General features: G+C 42.1%; 1 protein-coding gene across 2 annotated transcripts in view; it reads right to left on the bottom strand.

The window, feature by feature from the left end:
- DNAJC3 (DnaJ heat shock protein family (Hsp40) member C3) overlaps positions 1-20,993 on the bottom strand; it is a 251,902-nt gene that overhangs the window by 10,274 nt on the left and 220,635 nt on the right. For both annotated transcript variants that reach the window (XM_085622545.1, XM_085622544.1), the window contains exons 10-11: positions 15,961-16,093; positions 1,104-1,252 (exon numbers count right to left, since the gene is read on the bottom strand). In XM_085622545.1, coding sequence (XP_085478671.1) covers positions 1,104-1,252; positions 15,961-16,093 — 282 coding nt within the window. The remainder of the gene's footprint in view (positions 1-1,103; positions 1,253-15,960; positions 16,094-20,993) is intronic.

Raw genomic sequence — 20,993 nt, 5'->3', positions numbered from 1 at the left:
CTTTCAAGTGGGAAGCACACAGCAACAGGGCCTGGCATTTGCTGGTGAAATTACCTCCTCTGCCAATCAGCAGATGAGAGAAGAAGAATCACTAGAGGTCTTTTTTTGAGTCAGGGTTGAAGCTTACACCGATCCTTGGTAATGCAAAGCTATTTGTTTATCCTCCACATTGCATGTAGAAGGGGGCAACCGCTTAGGCGTGGTCCAATGACCTGCAGTAAGCATGTGCAAGGGAGCAATTTGCTAAGCTGATGGCTGGTGTACAGACCGTCAACTCTGCTAATGATTTTCTTAAACAGCAGCAGGAAAGTGGGGGCTCTGCTGGCCAGCTGCCACTGTCAATATGAACTATTTTGTTAGGAGTTGGTGTAACTACAAACAACCCAGATGCCTCAAAACCCTTGGAGAGTTTCCAGTCACCTCCAGTTCTGCCTCTCACGTCACTACCTATCCCTTCCTGCAAGCCTCACCCCACCACCCTTACCCTCATCACTGTGAGCCTTTGAGCATGATGCTGTTATACTCTGCCCAGGCCTGCATTTACATAGCACATTGTAAAACCCCCAATGCGAACAGTACTCTGTCACTATGTATCTAGTTTCAATTCTTAGAGGTCACATACATCCAAAATACTTTAATCAGTCAACTTTTCCCATCAGAACAGCTACAAATGGAGCCTTGGCCTCTCAGTAGTTTATTTACACTTATGGAATTGTATACCTACCAGGGAATTGAAACGTACCTCCTCCTGGCAATGTTTGAAGACATTCCTACTCTAGGTTCTCCCCACTACTATGACCAATGAATTAGTAGTCTAATGAAATCCTAAACAGTATGAATTGTTTGGAGGCGAGGCATGCAGTTGAATGCAGTGTAACGACAGACCTATTCAGTGTTCGTTTTTGTGTAAAATAGAGATAGTTACTGAGTAAAAACAATTTGTTAAACTTTATGGACTCGTAATAATACCAAAATACAGTTATAAATACCATCATATTATAAGACTGCAAAACGCGGATATTCTCTGTGGAATTATAATAAGATTAAAGGGGAAACAGATAAAAGCAGCCTTGGAGTGGGACAAGAAGAGTGAAAACATTTACCTGGATCAGTAAGCACTTCCTTAGCTGATGCGATATCAATAAATCTTTTCTCTGCTTTCTTTTTCTCCTCTTCATTTTGGAAGTTATCAGGGTGCCACTGCTGCGCTAACTTTCTATATGCTTTAATGATTTCTTGCTTTTTGGCATTTCTGAAATGAAACAAAACCATTCTATAGGCACTGTTCATAAAACTGCCGAACATTCTCCCAACAGTTTATCACTCTGGCAAGAAAATAGCATGCAGCTGCAAGTAAAATATCCCTCCTACCACTGCCATTACCTATGCATAAATGACCTTTTAGGACCAAGGTAGTGGGCAGGTACAAGTTTATGTCGATAGATCCTGCTGTTCCTTTCCCTAATCCGAACTGATCATACAACAGCAAATGCTGCAAAAGAGAACATGGGCATGTATGTGGAATTATAGCTGTCAATCTGTATCTAAAAGCACAAGCGGGGCAGTCCAGCTGACTCAGTAGAAATACATCTTCTGCTGCATTGCTGGTGGCTATACAACATCTCACACAGCCAATCGTGGATGCCCGCCCTTAAATTATTCAAATGCAGGCACAACATCTGCTGCTCATGAATCTGCTCCATAGTATAGTAACACATGGTAAGAGGAGTTGCTACCTTCACTATGTGATATCCTGATGGTTGCCAGGGAATTAACAGGTTATGAAACAGCAGTGTTATAGGTGAGGTAGCTATCAACTATTTGTGCCAGCAGGTACACCTCAGGCTCCAGAGGGGTGGCAGCGTTGTTTAACAAGTATGCCACTTTTGTGATGGATAGGTCTGGGACAGATTCACAAGGCTGTTGTGCTGCAGTGTCTGGGAAAGTAAAAAGGTGACATTCACATTGGTGTATCTCCCACAGAAGCTGCAGTTCTTCCTTGAAAGTTGGGTGCTTATTGCTACAATTGTTGTAATAAAGGAGGTTTTGAACCTGGTTAGGTGGAGGTGGGTTTGGTCCACCACAAATTATGCTATGAGGAAATATGGTTGCTTTATTCCTGTCCTATCTCTGGCAAACGTATTCTGATCACTCCCCTCTGAAGTTGATTTTTATGGAAATAAGTGCAAGCAGACATTAAGGGCTGGGATTTAGATGCCTGGGAACTGCAAGACCAGGAAGGATTATGCTACTTACCCAGTAACCATCTGTTCTTGGCATGTAGAGCTGTAGATTCACATGCTGTGCATACTCCTGCCATCTAGTGTTGAGTCCGGATGTTTACAAGTTGTTTCGAAGAATTCTTTCCATTCACGAGGTAAGGCAACTCCTCCTTTCGATGATAGTGCGCATGGGCATCGACTCCATTGTTAGATTGTTTTCACGTAAGAGGGTGAGTGATGGACAGAGATGTCCACCATGGGTATGTAATGTATATAATGAGAACTGCAACAACTACCGGTGCAAGGGGAGGTGGGAGGGTGCATGTAAATCTACAGCTCTACATGCCAAGAACAGATGCTTACTGGGTAAGTAGCACAATCCGTTCGAGGCATGTGTGCTGTAGATACACATGCTTTGCATAGACTATATAGCAGTATTCTTCCAAAGCGGTGGCTAACCAGTAGATGTTGCAGTTGTCTGAAAAAATTGTCTTTAACACAGCTTGGCCTTCATTGGCTTGTTGACATGCTAACACATCCACACAATAGTGTTTGGTAAATGTGTGTGGTGTGGACCAGTTGCTGCTTTACAGATGTCAGCGGAAAAAAACAATCTAACAATGGAGTTGATGCCCATGTGAACCATCACCGAAAGGAGAAGTCATCTCACCTCGTGACTGGAAAGACTTCTCCAAAGACAAACAACTTGCAAACATCCAGTCTCAACACTAGATGGCAGGAGTATGCAAAGCATGTGTATCTACAGCACACATGCCTCAAACATGTAGATTATCTTGCAGACATTTCTATGATTAAGTAGGGTCAGTCAGGTCAGAAGTGATACTATAGGAGGCATACAAGGCAGTCACAAGGAGACACGCAATGTCCAAGGTTGCAGGTAAGATGAAGAAAGCCTCCTAAATGCCCAGATATGTAGGGTCTACCACTGGAGAGTTTGTCAGGGGCACAGGCATCAGTGTCAACCTCTGAGATTATAAATAGTTTTGTAACTGCAGTAATAGAAGAAGATGTATCCACTGCAATATCAACACTACAGGGGCAATGCTTTTAGACCCAATGGGTTCCCAGAGAAAGTCTTCAAAAGACAATCTCAGATACAGAGTCACACCCAAACAAAAGGGCATGTCCCATGCCTCTGCTTAGCTATGATACTGATATTCATAAATCAGTTAAATACAGTATCATTATACCTTAGTGTGGTTCTCACCACTGCATTTCACTGTTAAACATGAAAACAAAAATTCTTGCAAAGACTCCTGCCAACCACATTGCCAGCATTATCTGTATACCCATATCATTTGGGCTTTGAGAAGGCTCTTCTGTTGTTTGAGCTATGTCAACTCTGTGATGGAACCCATTGTAGTTCTGTCATAAGATGGGAAGATGGCTTTTGCTCAGTGGATTGGCCCCTCATATTACAGTACAGATTCAGATGGGATTAGGATCACAGTATCCGCTCTAGACATGGCATTGCACATGAACCCAATGGCAAGAATTAGAGCAAATGGAGTTCTATCATGCTGGCTTGGGCTGAAGAGAGGAACAAGTCAGGGATGTCCTCTTCTCTTTCTAGTCTGTTGTGTGGTCTACTACTATAGCCACTGACCTGGAATCCAAAGGGATTCACTGTATTGGGGGTTCAGATAGTATGTGTAAGGAAACAGGCCATTAGTTGTGTGACCTGCCTAAGTAATGGGTCCACATTTGCCATCCACTAGGAACCAAACATACCACTCCAGCGCTGGACTCTCTCAGGGTAGTGGAGCAGAGCAGTCCAAGGCCTACTCAAGGAAGGTGGTATGGGCTAGAAATCACCATTTGTTGGCACGCAATAATAACACTAAATAATTGTCCAGCCTGTGCTTTATCTTTTGAAAAAGGAAAACTACATTTATCACACACACTACTTAATACTATGCAGTAATTTACAAATATGCACAAGGCTGGTGGAAATACCTTTGATGACATTGTGCAATCCCCTCTGACCCCCTAAAGGAGTCAAGATCAACAAACCTTGATCAAAAACAATCATTTTAGGAGTAAATACAATAATCACGTATCACTGTTAATAATGTATGTGCCTTGTAATCAATGGTCACTGTCAAGCTGAAGAAATAGTGGCAACTACGGAAACTGAATCACTGCACCACCCACTATAGGCACAATAATAGTCTCTCTCTTTTTCTTTTTCCAACGTTATTTCCCACCTCAAATGACCAGCTACCAAATGGTCATAAAGGATATAACTTTGAATACTGAGATTGAGAGGCAACCCAAAGATTAACATAACACATGCAGCATCGAAAGATTAACATAACACATGCAGCATCGAGTTCAAGGACAATTCCATAGATATGGACAAATATTTTTTAATAGATTTTCTAATTGTTTCTTCTTTTTTTCGGTTTTGTGATTGTTACAGAAAGATGCAACCAACACGTTTTCCCTAGACAAGGGCTTCTTCAGGGCTGCAAACATGAATAAAAGGACAAACACTAGTACACAGATTACAAATGAATATACAAATAACAGGACATGTACTTTATCAATGATTAAAAACCATGTATATCTGGCCATGACAGTAAAACGGGTAGTGAATATACTGGAATCTTGTTAGGACTCGCGCTACGCAGTTACAGCTTTATCTCAACATTATGAATTCTAAAAGGTGAAAATGTTTGGGAGTTTTTCGACAAAACAGGTTAGCACCACTGTGAATACTTGTGGTTTTGTAGATCTTATAGTTTTTTGTTGCGTGCTTTCGAGACCGGCTTTGAATTCTACTCCCACAAATTAAATGTAATCACTTAAGCGTGCACTGATGTTCTTTTTTCTCCTTTTTTTCAACACTTTTTCAATACTCCTTTTTTTCTTTCAACACTCTTTTTTCAACACACCTTTTGTTTCTCATTGCATCAATTCTTTCTCTGTCCCTCCTTACATCTACTTATATCTTGTGAAGGCAGGAATGCAAAACGAGGATAAATACCATGCCTGTTTCTTATGTATAGGAGAGAAAAGAAAATTGTTTTTGTTCTTCTCTTGCCATTTACTGCACATAGGCCTTGATAGGTTTATACATGTTGTATGTTTTATAGTCATGGTCAGATATTCATGGTTTTTAATCATTGTTAAGTACATGTCTTGTTATTTGTTTGTAATCTGTGTACTAGTGTTTGTCCTTTTATTCATGTTTGCAGCCTTGAAGAAGCCCTTGTCTAGGGCGAAACGCGTTGGTTGCATCTTTCTGTACCAATCACAAGACCGAAAAAAGAAATAACAATTAAAAATCTATTTCTAAATATTTGTCCTCAACTATGGAATTGTTCTTGAACTCTATGTTGCATGTGTTATGTTATTCTATGTGTTGCCTCTCAATCTCAGTATTCAATGGTCACGGTCAACATTATTTAAATAAAGCATTTACAAATTAACTTCACATGTGTCTGTGTGTGATTTATATGCTTTCAACCATTAGAAACTCAATTATAAAAACAGCATGTATAGGGCATCACATTATGATCACCCAACAAGTAACCATAGAGTTCACCATAGAGGGCAATGTACAACATGCACTTTTCATTTGACACCTTCATGCCGCAGTAACTTTGACCATAAACTTAACCCTTAGAAGGCGTTACACACCCAGCTGAAAAGCACATGCTCCAGCCTGGGAAGTGCTTGAAAAATTAAGAGAATCCCAGGTTGGGCATTCTGTTTTGGTCCCTGCAGACTTTGGTTAATTACTAACTTTTGTTGCAGCCACCCGCTCCCCACAGACACTGCCACGGGGCAGGCATGCCACAGATGGCGGGAGTGCGGCTGTTCTGCCCCTTCTTCCGGTGCTGTGGGGCCCAGAGTTGGGGCTATCAGGACTCAATTGATGAAATCTGGCCATGGGTTGGGATCCCCGGGCCCTCTTAGCTCTGGAAAAGGGGGGCCACATGTGCACCCACTTCCAGGGAGAATTAATCTTTTATTCCTCGCGGTGACCACCAGGCCACGGCCCAATCTGGGGGTTTCATTAGGCGGCAGCGGAGCTCCACTTGCTCTTATTGTTAGGGGGGGGAGGGTCACAGGTCACAGACTTCTCCAGCGAAGTCTCAGGTCATTTTACTCCATCTTGGGCTCATTTTAGAGCACTTCCCTCAGGCCTCCTGGCCTCTAAAGGGACGAACTTTGTGGGGAGCTGGTTTCACTGGCTCTCTATTCCAGAATTTCTCCAGGGTTTCCTCTGGCGCTTCGCCCCTCCTTGGGGCAGATGTCCAGTCTTTCTCCAAACTAGTCCTTAGGCGGTCTCAGGGGACCACATTTCCACCACATGGAAACACACTGAGGTCAGACCCCTCCTCAAGAAACTGTTGGCAGACACGAGAGACCTCCAGAACTACCGTCCATTTGGATATTTCATTGCATTGTGTAACGCTTGGTTTTTTGTGTAATTCAAAGTTGAATGAGGATTTTAGAAATTTTAATGCAAATGTAGGCACCTTAATAATAAGGGCATAGTTTGTTGGGTGCTCTTCAAATATATTTAAAGTATGCTTTAGAATTTCTGGTTGGTTTGGACCTGAAGTGGGTTTTTAGTGGAAACTTAGGAATTTGTTACTGAGGAATGGAGTAAGGTGAGTGATTACAGTATCTTTCTCTGGAGGAGAGACTTACTAAGGCTATTGAAAAGATTACATTAGAGGTTTCACAAAGAATGGAAAGGAAATTAGAAATACTGGTGTTAAAGACCCATAGCGTTGAAGAAGAGCATTTCTTGTCTCCTACTGAGGCAGAGACAGACCATAAATCTTGAAGAAAAGCCTCACGTAAGAGGAAGAATGTGACTGCCAACATAAGTATAAAAAATAAATCTACAGTGGAACACGTTTGAGGTATTGACAGGCAATTGGATGATGCAGAAGGCATAAAGGATGGGGAAGGCCCAGAGTATGAGAGTGGAAAAAGATCTATGGGGCCAAACAAAGTGGTCATTTGTGATTAGTCCTCCGGTAATGGGGAGGTGGAGCTTAGTTGTTCATCAGACTAAGTTTGTGGACGATGGTCTATAAAAGGAAAAATGCCAGCTGATGGCAAACAGAACAATGAGGGTGGGTCGCTTGTGGACCCTTTTGGTCAGGACATGTCGACCCTTTACTAATTAAACATCCTTTATCCCCTAAAGTGGTCACCATCGGATCAAGTGGCTCATTTGACCTTTAAGTCTAATGACAATCCAGAAATACCCATGGAAATTAAGGCCTGGCCATCTTTGGATTTAGCGTTACTGCATACTTTATTGGATACCATCAAGTCCGGCTCTCCGCTAGATCCCCTTCCCCAGTCTAAATGTAGACGGATTGACGATGCTGCTATCACAGTAATTCTTGATCTCCCCCTTGAGTATGGGCTAAGTTCCTCAGAACTGGAAACATGCCATAGTGCTTCCTCTACACAAGAAGGATGACCTTGACCCGCTCTGTTGGTCAAACTTCCGGCCTATTTCCCTTCTTCCCATGTTTTCTAAGATTCTAGAAAGGCATGTCAAGATTCAACTTTCTTCCTTCATCACTTCTTGTAACCTGCTTCATCCGTCTCAGTCTGGCTTTAGGCCAGGCGATAGTACAGAACCTGCCTTGCTTGGAGTCACTGAACTCCTTAGGCAAGAACTTGACTCCGGTGGAACAGCATGCCCTTATCCTTTTGGATTCAAGTGTGGCCTTCGACACAATTCTACATTCTATCCTGTTGGACAGACTAGAGGCGCTAGGTTTTGTGGACCTGGCCTGGAGGTTGATTTCCTCTTTTTTGAAAGATCACACTTTCCAGGTCTCATAAGCTAATAGCACTTCCAAGACCCTCTCACTGACCTCTGGGTTTCCGCAGGGCTCCATTTTGAGCCCCCTGCTCTTTAACATCTATCTTCGCCCTTTGATGGATGCGATTGAGGAGTCTGGTCTCACCTTGTTTTCTCATGCTGATGATTCCCAGATTATTTTCTCATTATCGAACGCTCAGAATTTAACCACTGGCATGTATCTTTGGGACCCCTGCCCACACAGGTGAACAAAGTTAAGAATCTTGGCTTCATTATTGATAAGGACCTTTCACTTATGCCGCAGGCCTCCAAACTCACAGCCTCCTGTTTTTCCATTTTCAAACAGCTTAAGAAAATCCTTTACTGAGTCCTCTGAACAACCCAAAAAACGTGTTGCAGGCCCTGGTAAACTCCAGATTGCACTATGGGAATGTTCTGTATCTGGGTGCTGATAAATCTGCGATCTACCACTTGCAGATCATTCAGAATGCGGCTGCCTGTCTTCTTTGTCGGCTGCCCAGATATGTTTCTGCCTCTCCTTTGCTCCACAAACTACATTGGCTTAAGGTCCATAAACGCATCTAATTCAAGGCCTTATGTTATATGTTTCGAGCCAGACATGGCCTTGCCCCTTCATATATTCATGTTCTGGTGTCACCTTATGTGCCCACCCGACTGTTGAGATCTGCCAACCTTGCCTTATGTATCACGGCCAGGTTTCGCCTGACCCGCATGAAAGGCCATTCTTTTTCATACTTAGGCCCAAAACTCTGGAACTCCCTTCCTATAGCTCTCAGGAATTGCCACTCTCTGCTTCTGTTTGTTTCGTAAGAGCCCAAAGACTCTGCTCTTTAGCTGCCCTGACTGAGCTTTGTGGCTTCTGCTTCAGATTTAGGCTCCCTTGTTTGCTGCCTGCTCTAGCGCTTGGAGACCCTTTCGGGTAGCTGCGCGCTTTACAAGTTTCTTTTATTAATAATAATGATAATAATATATCTAATATTGGATGAGAAGGAAGATTCCTAAGGAAGTACGGGTCAGATTGAGGTGAGAGTGCCCGAGACCCAAGGGACAAGAGAGTGTTAGTGACACCCAAGTTAGGCATTAAGATAATTGCATTCGTTGTTAAGGGAGGTCGTGACCCCATTAAGGGCCTTGAGAAGGGTCTGAGATCCTGCCAGCACAGGCTTTTGGACATCGTGGGTCCACTTAAAAAGAGTTTTGGCATGAATGAGGAGGCTTATGTGTTAAAGAATCATGTTGATGTAGATGAACTAGGCAAGTTGATTCAGAGGGCAATTTGCCTATTTGGCAATGGCAATGCTGCATTATCCAATGAAAGAAGAAAAGCATCCTATTAAAAATGGATCCTAAACTGGTGGACCTAGCTGGTAAGTAAGAGGGCCCCGTCTGCTAATGGTCTATTGTTTGGCTATGCCTTTATTAATGATCTTTCTAGACATGTGGGTGCTTTCAGTTCCCTTCAGAAATCTCAGAAAGAGATTAAGAAAGTGTTTCAAGAGCGTGTTTTGGGGATGGCTTGGAGAACAGGCAGTTGGTTCTCCGGCTGTAGCCAACATATCACCATAGGCCCCTTTACTCAGGGATTCAGAAAATATCAGGGACAGCAGTCTTATCGCAGATTTTACCCATAGCGGCAGAGGGCTCGGGAAAGATACACTCGTGGGGACAGAAGGAACAGAGAACCAACAGGTAAAATTAGACCTTTCTGTTACCCCCGTAATACTGAGCAGCAGATTTGCCCAGTTTTACCAAAATTGGTTGCAGATTACAAGGTATCCTTGGGTGCTAGAGACCGTTCGTCGATTTCGTAAATAGTGTGTAGGAAAACCGGTGCAAAATTGTTTGCTAAGGAGGTTAGTCTTCCCTGGGACTAAGACAGGTTGATGGATCTGGAGATTCAGGAATTGATTGCAAAAGGAGCGGTTGTGATGGAAGACGTTCAGGTGGATGGTTTCGTAAGTGATTTATCCCTAGTGGACAAAGATGACAAAGGAATTTGTCCAGTTGTAAATTTATGAGAAGTAAACGATGGGTAGTTTAACATCATTTCAAGATGAAGGGGATACACTTGTTGAAGGATGTGTTGCAGAAAGGGGATTGATGGACTCTTTTGGAGCTGAAAGATGCTTATCTGACGGTTCCAATATGGGAGGATCATCAGAGGTTCCTGTGGAGGAGGACCCTGGCACTTTACAAAAGTCCTTCGGGCAGTGGCAGCATATATATATATATATATATATATATATATATATATATATATATATATATATATATATATATATATTCTCGCTTCTCTCTTCCTCGGTACAGCCGCCGCTCACCAAACCAACGGGTGCGTCGTCGCCAAAGGACCACCCAGGCGAGGTCCGTAATATTTTAACTTTCTTTCGCCCAAAGACAAAGATTGACGACGCTGTGTTCTGGCCAAGTAATTTATTGGGACAGCTTGGAAGGACGCGTTTCGCCTGCCCAGCAGGCTTGTTCACCAATGGTTTAACTATTTTGAAATCGGCCATTTTAACCGCAGTGCATGAATACCTTATCACGTGGTACAACTACAACTTTAGTGCATTAAACGAAAGACTAGTAGTTCTTTAACATCGAACTTCTCTAGTCTCCTTCGATCGTTTTATAGAATACTTCATACATTAATACATTGCTTTAGGTAGGTATTAGTACAACATCAAATACAAGCTGAAATATTGAGCAATACGCAAGGACAGCTCTTGCAGTTCATTATTTATGGTTTCAATAAAACTTTATGCAACCGCTAAAAACACACACACTCTCCTTTTTAAATCAAGCGTTTGTGTCATTTCAACCCTAGTGGGTATAACATGATCAATTTTCTGTATAACCTTCAATTAAAGTATTATTGACTAGTGGCAATATATCTTTCAATTAATTCCTCCCCTGTGGGCACAAACCAATTTTGCACGTTTTCTTAATCAAATTTTATCCAACCGTGAATACATACGTATCCCTTATTGAATCACAGTAGCATCTGCTCTAAATATAATTATTGTTTCTACTCTACCTGGCAATGACCTTTATCTCATAGAGAAGATTCAGCCCCAGTGGGCAAAGGTAGCTCATAGACTATTCCGATCAAACTATTAGTTTTCTAGTTTTTAATGTGCGTGTCTCCCCGTGAAATAGCTAAAAAAACTACTAAAAAAAATTGTGAAAAAACTATATATGTAAAAAAAATGGTAAAATAGTTAAAAACAAAATCTAAGAGAGGTGCAGTATGTATCTCTTTTGCTTACTGATAACGTATCTTGTACCTACGATTTTACAGGTGTGTAATCAAATCCTCTTCCATATTTAAGCCCATAGGGGCTTTTGTATTTAGTTCTATAATGTAGCGCGACTCCAATCTCCTAAGCTTTTTTTCCCGATTGCCGCCCCTAATATTAGGAGGCACGCAATCTATCACGAAGTAGCTTAGCCCTTGTGCACTTTTGGCATGATGTGAATCAAAATGCCGTGCCACTGGATATGTCTTGTCTCCATTCCTGATAGCCCTCAGGTGTTGTAGTACTCTAACATGTGCTGGGTGGATTGTACTGCCCACGTATTGCAGGCCACATGGGCACTGCAGTACGTAGACAGCATATTCTGTCTTACAGGATAAAACTCCTTTGATCTTTTTCTCTCTTTTGGAGAGTCCAGGTTTGTAAGAAGTGTTCTTCCCATGGCTACAGGCTTTACATTTTGTACATTTTAAAAAACCTTCCTTCCTTCTTAGCCATGTATGCATCTGTGCATCTTGCTTTTGTGGAATCACATTACTGACTAGCATCTGCTTGAAAGATCGAGCTCTTCTAAAAGTAATAGCTGGTCTTTTTTGCACTAGCTTACCTAACAATGCATCATTCCGAATAAGGTGCCAATGCGTATTAAGAATATTCCTTACTTGACCATGTTGTCGATTAAAAGAGGTGATCATTCTCACTTGATTATTCTGTGTGCTGTTTCTTTTGATCTTACTCTGGCTGTCGTGAAACAGAATGTCTTCCCTTGTTCTCTTTTTTGCCTGATCAATAGAGGCCTGAATATATTCCCTTTTCCAAATTCACAAGTTAGTTATCTAGGATTTGTTGGTCACTACAGTTACGAATGGTCCTGAGGCACTCTCCATACGGAATGCTTTTGATTAAATTTTGAGGATGGAAACTCGTTGCGTGGAGCAACGTGTTCCCCGCTGTTGGCTTCCGATACATCTTTGTGTGCACTTTGGAGTCTTTTATGTAGACAGTCAGATCTAAAAAATTGACTGAAATACTGCTAATTGAACTAGTAAATTTTAAGTTTAAAGAGTTTGTTTGTATTCTCTTAATAAAACTCTTTACAGACTCCTCTCTCTGTTCCTCTCCAAATAATGAACAAGTCGTCAATAAAACGACTCCAGTGTAATATATTTTCTTCCCACTCATGTTGGAACCCGACCCGGACCACCTGCTCCTCCCACCAGCCCATCTGCAAATTAGCATAGCTGGGGGCGAAGCAGGTGCCCATCGCGGTTCCACAGATTTGATGGTATAGGTCATTATTGAAGAGGAAGTAGTTGTTTTTCAAGCAAACAGAAATCATTTGGAGTAATAGTATTTCAGTCAATGAAATTCCCCCGTTATAGTTAGTCCAGGCAACTATAACTCACGCGACCGCAATCCTCTGCTGATGACGTCAGATATTACATCACTGATGACATATGTGTCCTGAAAAATAAATATTTGTAATATATGTATAGCTAAAGATTAATGGAAGAAGACATGGGTAAATAAGTGTCTAAATACAGTGATGTAATATCTGACGTCATCAGCAGAGGATTGCGGTCGCGTGAGTTATAGTTGCCTGCACTAACTATAACGGGGGAATTTCATTGGTTTTTTACGAGTGAAATGTCCAGCTAACTATAACATGTGTGAAACCTATGGTTTTTTAAGTGCATTATATATATTTCCAAGTCAGCAAACACAGTGAAAGGGTTTCTGAGGTTACCTAAAGAGAAGCTGAAGAGGATACAGAAGGAGATAAAGAATACTGTAAAGTTCAACAGTGTTTCTCTGAGAATGTTAGCCCTATTATAGGCCTTTTATCTTCTACTATTCAGGCAGTTTTCCCAGGGACCTTGCATTATTGGGACTTACAGAGAGATTGAAAGCGAAGCACTTTAAGAGATTAATTGAAGTACTCAGAGAACGTTTGTCCTTCACAGGAAGCAAGGCAGGAGTTGACTTGCTGGTTGAGGAATATGGAAGCTTGGAATAGGAGCGCATTTTTTGGAGAGAATGCAGATTTTGTTGTGGAGTCAGATACAAGCTTGGAAGGATGAGGTGCAAGTTGTGGATTGCTAAGAGCTGGTGGTAGATGGATGGAGCAGGAAAAGAATTTGTATATATTTCTAGAGTATTTTCCTCAAGGATATCAATTTAATAATCTTCTTTCTCATCATTCAATGGCACAATATTAAACACAATAGTTTTTTTTTTAAATCAATAAAAAAGGAAAAGAAACTCAATTATACAATATCACATTATATGTGATATTCTATAATTGAAATGTGATGTTGTATTATTGAGTTTCTTTTCCACTTTTATTGATTTTTAAAACGATTGTTGTATTTAATATTGCGCTATTGAATGATGAGATAATAGTGTATTAAATTGAAAATTCATATCTTTGAGGAAAATACACTCTAGAGAATTTGATATATGAAGAAACAAATTCTTGTATGTCTGTGTATTTTATATAGTGCAACACAAAACCTTGTTTTAAGTGAAAATATATGTAATAAATTTGACTTTTATACATTCACTAAATAACGTTGAATGATATAGATTGTTTCTCTCACTGAGTAACTAGTTTGAATGTTGGATAAAAGTTAATGTATGCTGGAGGAGAAAAGGGGAATTTTTTCCATTAGTGCTTCATCCACTTTTTGCCAAGATCTGCAGAGTAACAGAGATGATTTGCAGATGTAAGGAGACAGTGGTGGTGGACACTCCTTTTTGGAGCTCTCAGGCATGGTATCCAATCATGTTGGAAATGAGTGTGGGCTGGTGTTGCTACCAGTGTTCCAAGAGATTTTACAAGGTCCTCAGGGAGAAGAACAGAGTGTAATAGAGGGAGGTGAGCTCCAGCTGGTGATATGGAAACTTCCCGGAGAGTAAGGAAGAAGTCAGGACTTTCACCTGAGGCTTCTAGACTCATTGAGTGGTAACGGGCACCAGGGAATAGGAAGGCATATAGATTGGCTTGGGGTAAATGGCTCAGCTGGCGTGTGTAAAGGGAACTTGATCCTGTTTCAGCTGATGTAGTACAAATTATAAATTTTTTGACAGAATTATTTGAAAAGGCTTATAGGACAGTGAACATGCAAAGATCTGCTATTGCTGCCGGTCATGTTTTGGTGAAAGGTTTTTCAGTAGGACAAGATGTTATAGTGAAAAGGTTATTAAGGAGTATAAGGATTGCTAAACCTCCAGGTACTAGATATTGAACCCTTTGGGATGTCTCTAGGGTTTTGCGTTTTCTAAATCATAGAGTTATAATGGTGATTTAATTCTGAGGGATTGGTCTTTGAAGTTGACAATGCTGTTGTGCTTGGCGTCTTTCCATAGGGTTTCGGATGCATGTGCTTTGGAGGTATCTTTTACATCTTTTATCCCAGAAGGTATGTTTCTATTCTGAGACAGAGAGCTAAAACAAATTATTCATACATTTTTTATCCATATTTTGATGAGAGGCAAAAGTTATTTGTGGTGCAGTACGTAAAGGATTATGACCGCAGGGCGATTTTGTTGAGACCTTATGGTGTGGAACAGTTATTTATTTATTTCAGACACCCACATAAGCTGTTTACTCGTCAACTCTGGCTAGAGTAGTGATAGAGATGATGCAGAAATGTGGTATGGATGTGGGTCTGTTTAATGCGCACTGTGAGGGGTCCAGCTGCTTCTAAGACTTGTTTTGTAGGTGGAAGTTTGCAAGACATTTTGTGTTGGTCTGATTGGTCTTCTGATTATCTGTTCGGACGTTTTTACCTTAAATCACTTAAGAGTCAGCTAGTTGTTTGGTTGATAAGCTTTAAACCTGTATAATATTGGCCACAAGGTCGTGACATAAAATGTTGCATTTCCACGGCCATGTTGTTCCGAAAATGTGGATTTTATTATAGACATGAAGCCAAATATTTTCCCTTCCAGTTTTTCTCCCTTTCTCTGATGTTATTTATTTTTTACTACAGGACAAGTTTAAAAAATTGCTGGAGTATCGATGGAGTATTTTGAAAGAAGAGAATGTTTTCCTAAAGGAGGAGTTTATTTCCAAGTTGAGGAACACTTTTGGAAGCATATTTACAGGCCAAGTTAGCAGTTAAAAGAAGAAAGAGGACAGGTTGCTGGGGGGTTTATTTATGTTTGGAATTTTTTAAGATTCTAAATTCTAGATGCTTTAAAGATGCTGCTGAAGAGTAGTGGTGGCATTGAAGGGATTAACTGCCTAATATAAGCCTCTGTGTCTTTAATCAAATCCAAATTTTCCGCCGACCTTGGCTGTGGAAAATCTACATTGTTCCTGGTGTGTGATGCCGAACTCGGAGTACAGTACGAAATCAAGAGTAACCTGCAGTTTTACAAACGTGGCAGAGGGTGCTTTAGCAAGAATTCATCACAGGCATATACCGCACTCTTGATCCTTTCTGTGGATCGCTCAAAGTGGATGAAATAAGAACAAATCAGTGGAAAGCAAAAGGGTCGGTAAGTCTTTGGCATAATTTCTAAATTCCTACTATCCTGAAAGGTTTTACTTGCTAAAACGACAGTTTCTTTTTAAGATACCCTAAGACTTGAAGTTAACAAGAAGTGACACAAAAAGAAAACTAACCTTTTAATACCCAAGATTTTGTAGTAATCTTTTTTCTGAGACTGCTTCAGTAGCTTCTGTGCTCTATCCAGGCCCTCTCGGATCTCTTGGTCATCTTCGCTTTCCTTCTGTGCAGTTTCATAGTCCCGAATTGCTAGCCGGAGAACAGACAAAAAATGGAAAATAATAAGCAAACATGCCAAAAAGAAAAAATGCACGTTGAATGCCATCAATCAGTGACCATCGTTACGAATTTCATATGGATTTTGTGACCTAATCAGAAATATCATTCTAATGTTCAGGCCGTGCTACCAACTTGAAAAAGTACTTACAAAACCAGAACACACAAAAATGAATATACACACAGATATCAAAAAGAAGACTTTTTAGTGCAAAGTTACATGGTATTACATATTATCATAATAAAAAACTGCACAGGTTTGTAACACCTTTTTGAACATGCTTTTGCACTTCTTGTGATTCTGCTCGCTTGTGAGACTACTTCAAATAAACCATAAAGCAACCATTCAATCAAAAGTTTATCAACTTCGCTAAAGGAGTCATAAAAAACATTCAGACAACATAAAAATACTGCACTTTAGATTGCAAGATTTAACTAAGTAAAAGTTACTTACCTTTGTCAGGATCTTTCGGATGGATACTCTAGCTACCAGCAGATTCCTCAAATGTTGAATAAGCCCAGGTGTCAGAATGGATCTGGAAAACGCTGGAGCTCTGTGTTACCAGCAGGGGGCGCTGACTTTGTATTGACATCGGAAGTGATGTTGAGAGACATCACTAAAGCAATAGAGCATCCGCTTCAAGTAACATCATCGGATTGCATCAGTTTTTTTCCACCTTCAATGCAACCAGACCGAGTTGCATCGATCAGATAACATGCAGGGTCAAACTCTAATTGGAACCTTATTAATGCTATCTCTGTAATTCCTAATTCCATTTATCAAATGAGAAGGAGGGTGGGATCAGTGAGGAATCCGCAGTCAAGACAGAGTATCTACCAGAAAGATCATGACAGATTATTACTTTTTCTTCTGATGGATTCTTCTACCTATGGATTAATCACCTGCTGAGTAGACTCCTAAGCATTACCTTTCCCAAAGGAGGGCTGATGGATGGTTAGACAAGGGAAACTTGCAAAACAGACCTGGCTAAGTGCCGAACCCCAAGCACCTCTGAGTCCAAGCAGTAACGTTTGGTGAAAGTGTGTAGAGATGCCCATGTTGCTGCCTTGCAGATTTTCACATCAGGAATGCCTTTTGTGAGGGTAGAAGAGGGGAACTTGGCTCTAGGGCAGTAAGCTCAAATTTCTTCAGGTGGCTACTATATGGCAACTGGACAGCACATTTTGATGCAAAGGATGCTCCAGCAGGATAATGTGCACTTCTATACCGCCTTTCATTTCCTACTGCCACAGTAACCGACAAAGAGTTGGTCTATTCTGTGGTCTCTAGTGCGGTTTAGATAAAAACTGCCCACCTAGTCTTCCCGTCTATAGACCAGAGGATGCAGCTGTTCCTCCCCTTTTATGTGATGGGGGGGGGGGGGGGGGGGGGGGGAGTGTAGAAGGATGAGAGGGTAATGGACTGGCCTATGTGGAAAAGAGTAATCCCTTTTGGAGGGAAAGTATCCCTGGTTCACACCAGCTTGTCAGCTAAAAAGGTTGTAAACAATGGGTGAACACATTAAGGACTTGCGGCTCCCTAACCTACCTTGCCAAAGTGATAGGCATCAAATACACCGTCTTTATAGTTAAGACCCCAACTGGCAGCTGTGAAGGGGTTCAAATGGAGATCCCATCAAAAACATTTAAACAAGATTTTGGTCCAACTGGGGAATACACAACAAAATGAGTTAAGTGTACAGACTGGCAACCCCTTTACGAACCGCATCACAATATGGGAACATGAACAGGGAAGGATGGAATGGGAGACAGAGAAACACCAACAATACAGCCAAATACCTTTTCACAGAGCTCACGGCACACACTCTCTGAACTAGACAGTGCAACTGAAGGACTTTTGTTACTCAGGCTTGTAAAGGGTCTACATGGATCTCTGCATACCATGAGTATGGGGGGAGGGAGGGAAATGTGTAGTGCAGCTCAAAGTTCCATCTTAACTGAAACATATCCCCAAAGGCTCCCCATAATGGTTACTGGAGGCGGCGCGGGGGATGTGTAGTGCAGCTGAAAGTTCCATCTCAACTAAAAAGCATTACGCAAGGCTCCCTTCAAAGGACACTGGAGGGCACAGAACTGCTGGCAGTGAGCATTTTACAAAGAGGTGAACACGTCCACTTGAGGAGCACCCCACTTGAAGATCAAAAAGACTTCACTTGTGATCAGCAAGATAACGCTGACTCGAGCTCTGGCTCTGGCATTCAGAGAACCTGCCAGGTGATTTGCTTTTAACCATATCTCTTGGTGGTGTGACCAAGACCACAGCCTTAACGCATCTAGACATAGAATGGGACACCTTACTTCTGCTTGTTTGTTCACATACCACATCGCACTCGTATTGTCTGTCAACCAATCTTGAATGGATGGGAGGTAGGTCTTGAGCGCAGCCAAATCGCCCACAGTTCTAACAGGTTGATATAAAGCAACTGCTCCTCTGGAGTCTAGAGACCCCTGATCTCTGGATCCCCCAGAGGTGCTCTCCGTCCTAGAGTGGAGGCATCCGTCACTATTGTGGCCATGGTTGGAGGGGAACTGAATGGCATCTTTCGGTGAAGGTTTGCTTCTTTCCCCTTGCATGATCACATCCGCCAGTATCTCAGGAGACCCCAATGATGTCACACAGATCTCCCCTGTGTTGGAAACACTGCCTGTGGAGCCACCAATGCAGACCACTCAAATGCCAATGCAAATGCTTGAAAATGAGGATACAGGAAGCCAGCAGCTTTAAGACTAAACAAGCATTGGCATAGCCAATAGGTCTCGCCTTTGGGACCTTATGTGTTTAGTTATCCAGCACAATATCCTTGGTGCAACAACATCTAGTGGTGCATGGCTAAACACTTATAAGGTCCCAAAGGAGAGACCTACTGGCTATGCCAATGCTTGTTGGTGAAGTGAGACGTATCAGATTATTCAATTTAAGCGTTCAAGGTGAGAAACATGTATTCCAGATCCAAGTCACCACGAAGGTAAGAGTTTAAAGCTTTGTTTTAAAGGAAGAAATGTTAACATAACAATGGTGCCCGGGTGTTAGGCTCCATTTCCGTCTGTAGGACCCTTGAGGGTGAGAAGGTGTAAGACAACGCTGGGAGAGGCACATTTATTTATTGAGCAAGATGTGAGCTGCATGGCTCTGCAGACTGCGGATTTTCAATGTAGTCAGAGCCTCGCTGACAATCTTCCTGACACCGATTTGAAAGATAATGTGCACGAAAACTCTTAAAATTGCAATTTCTCCGGATCTCCACGAGAGTGGCAGAAAAATAGCAGAAATCTATTAAAAGTAGCACATCTCTCTTGAATCAATTAATACTCAAATCAAGATTAGGAAAACTGACTCGTGTGGAATATGTCCCATGTTCAGTTTGCACACCTAATCATTAACAATAATATGTGTAGTGCTTGCTCTCATAACACTACTAGTAGTAGCTGTCATTGTTACCCAACCTAATGCTACTTTTTTATGGACCCGTGGGAGATGAAAGGCAAAGCAAGAGTAGGGTGGATATGAAGCCAAGACTTGCAGGTTGCACACTGATTTCAGTAGTGAGCTCTTAACTCGCTGAGCTAGATTACGAGCATCCCTTCTCCATCATTTCAAGTTCTTTGTCCTGCACGCTTTCCATGTTATGTGCGTATGAGTTAATTTGCACCACCTTTAAATACTGCATAAATAGGGATGCTGCTCATCATTTCAGGGTGCTTGTGCTTGTTTTGAATACCTTATGTTCGCGTGAGCTGATTTGCACGATCCGTACCTTTCGTTCATCCTCTAAATGAAAAATGTAGATATGACATTACATGTCCTGATGCATACATAGACAAACATGCAGAAATAAATAATGTGTGGGTGCAATAGCACATTAAAGGTAAACGATTGGCTTTGCCGACAAGGGAAGCGCTGTAACGCTGTTCCCATCCCAACTCCCGGTGGCTAGTTAAAAGGTGAAGGGAAGGAGGGCGTTGACTCATGGCAGCAACATGTGAGGAAACAATGGAAAGGACTAGGGGGCGAGGGGAGGAATGCCAGACGTGTGCGAGGGAAGAGGCCAACAGCGAAAAGAAAGAGACGCGCCAATAGGAAGGCAGAGATTCCTAATGGTGAGTGTAGGACGGAAAGTAGGAGTGCGTCTGTGAGAACAGGAGGCACTGTTGAAAGATGAGCAGCGACACAGAGTTACAGGAATGGAGAAGTGCAGTGAGGATGGAGCTGCAGTCCATCCTTAGCAGCAAGAGCACAGTGAGGAGGAGGCGGAAAGATCCTCCGGGAGAAAGGAACGGAGCAGGGAGAGGGGGGACTGCCACACTGCTCTGAGCGGAGAAGTGAGTAGACGGGGACTTTGGAGGGGCAAGTGGAAAGAAGGAGGGAATGGAGCGCCCCTAGTATTGCCGCCTAACATCTTCATACCTGCCACGGAGAAAAGACAGATTGCGGCTGAGCGCGTTCACATGCACGCAAGCTTGAGGCCAGCAAAAAGCCTCTGGTAGCACTTTGAAAGCCCCCTTACTAAAAGTCGAGCAAGCAGCACATGCGCTGCTCTAGGCTCGACCTAAAAACTATCGGGACTGAAACTCTTTTGCTCTTCAGGAAGGAAGAAACCACCTTCTGGATGTCGTGGATCCTCTGAGGCGGAGGGAAAACACTAAGATTTGAGTACAGAACTGACACTTTCAAGAGGAGACGTTTGGAGGGTTCCACGTGTGATATGGGCCATGTGGCTTGAAAGCCCCGATCGAACAGCAGAGTTGCTGTTGACTGCAGATGATGCAACACAAGCTACGGTGAGACCTCCTTGAGCACCTGGTTTTCCAAGTACAGGGAGATTGGAATACCTGATCATCTCAGATGAACTGC

This window comes from Triturus cristatus, chromosome 8 (genome assembly GCF_964204655.1).
Source record: "Triturus cristatus chromosome 8, aTriCri1.1, whole genome shotgun sequence".
Lineage (NCBI taxonomy): Eukaryota > Metazoa > Chordata > Amphibia > Caudata > Salamandridae > Triturus > Triturus cristatus.
Note: the sequence above shows the minus strand (reverse complement) of the source record. Positions and strands in the feature narration are given on the sequence as shown.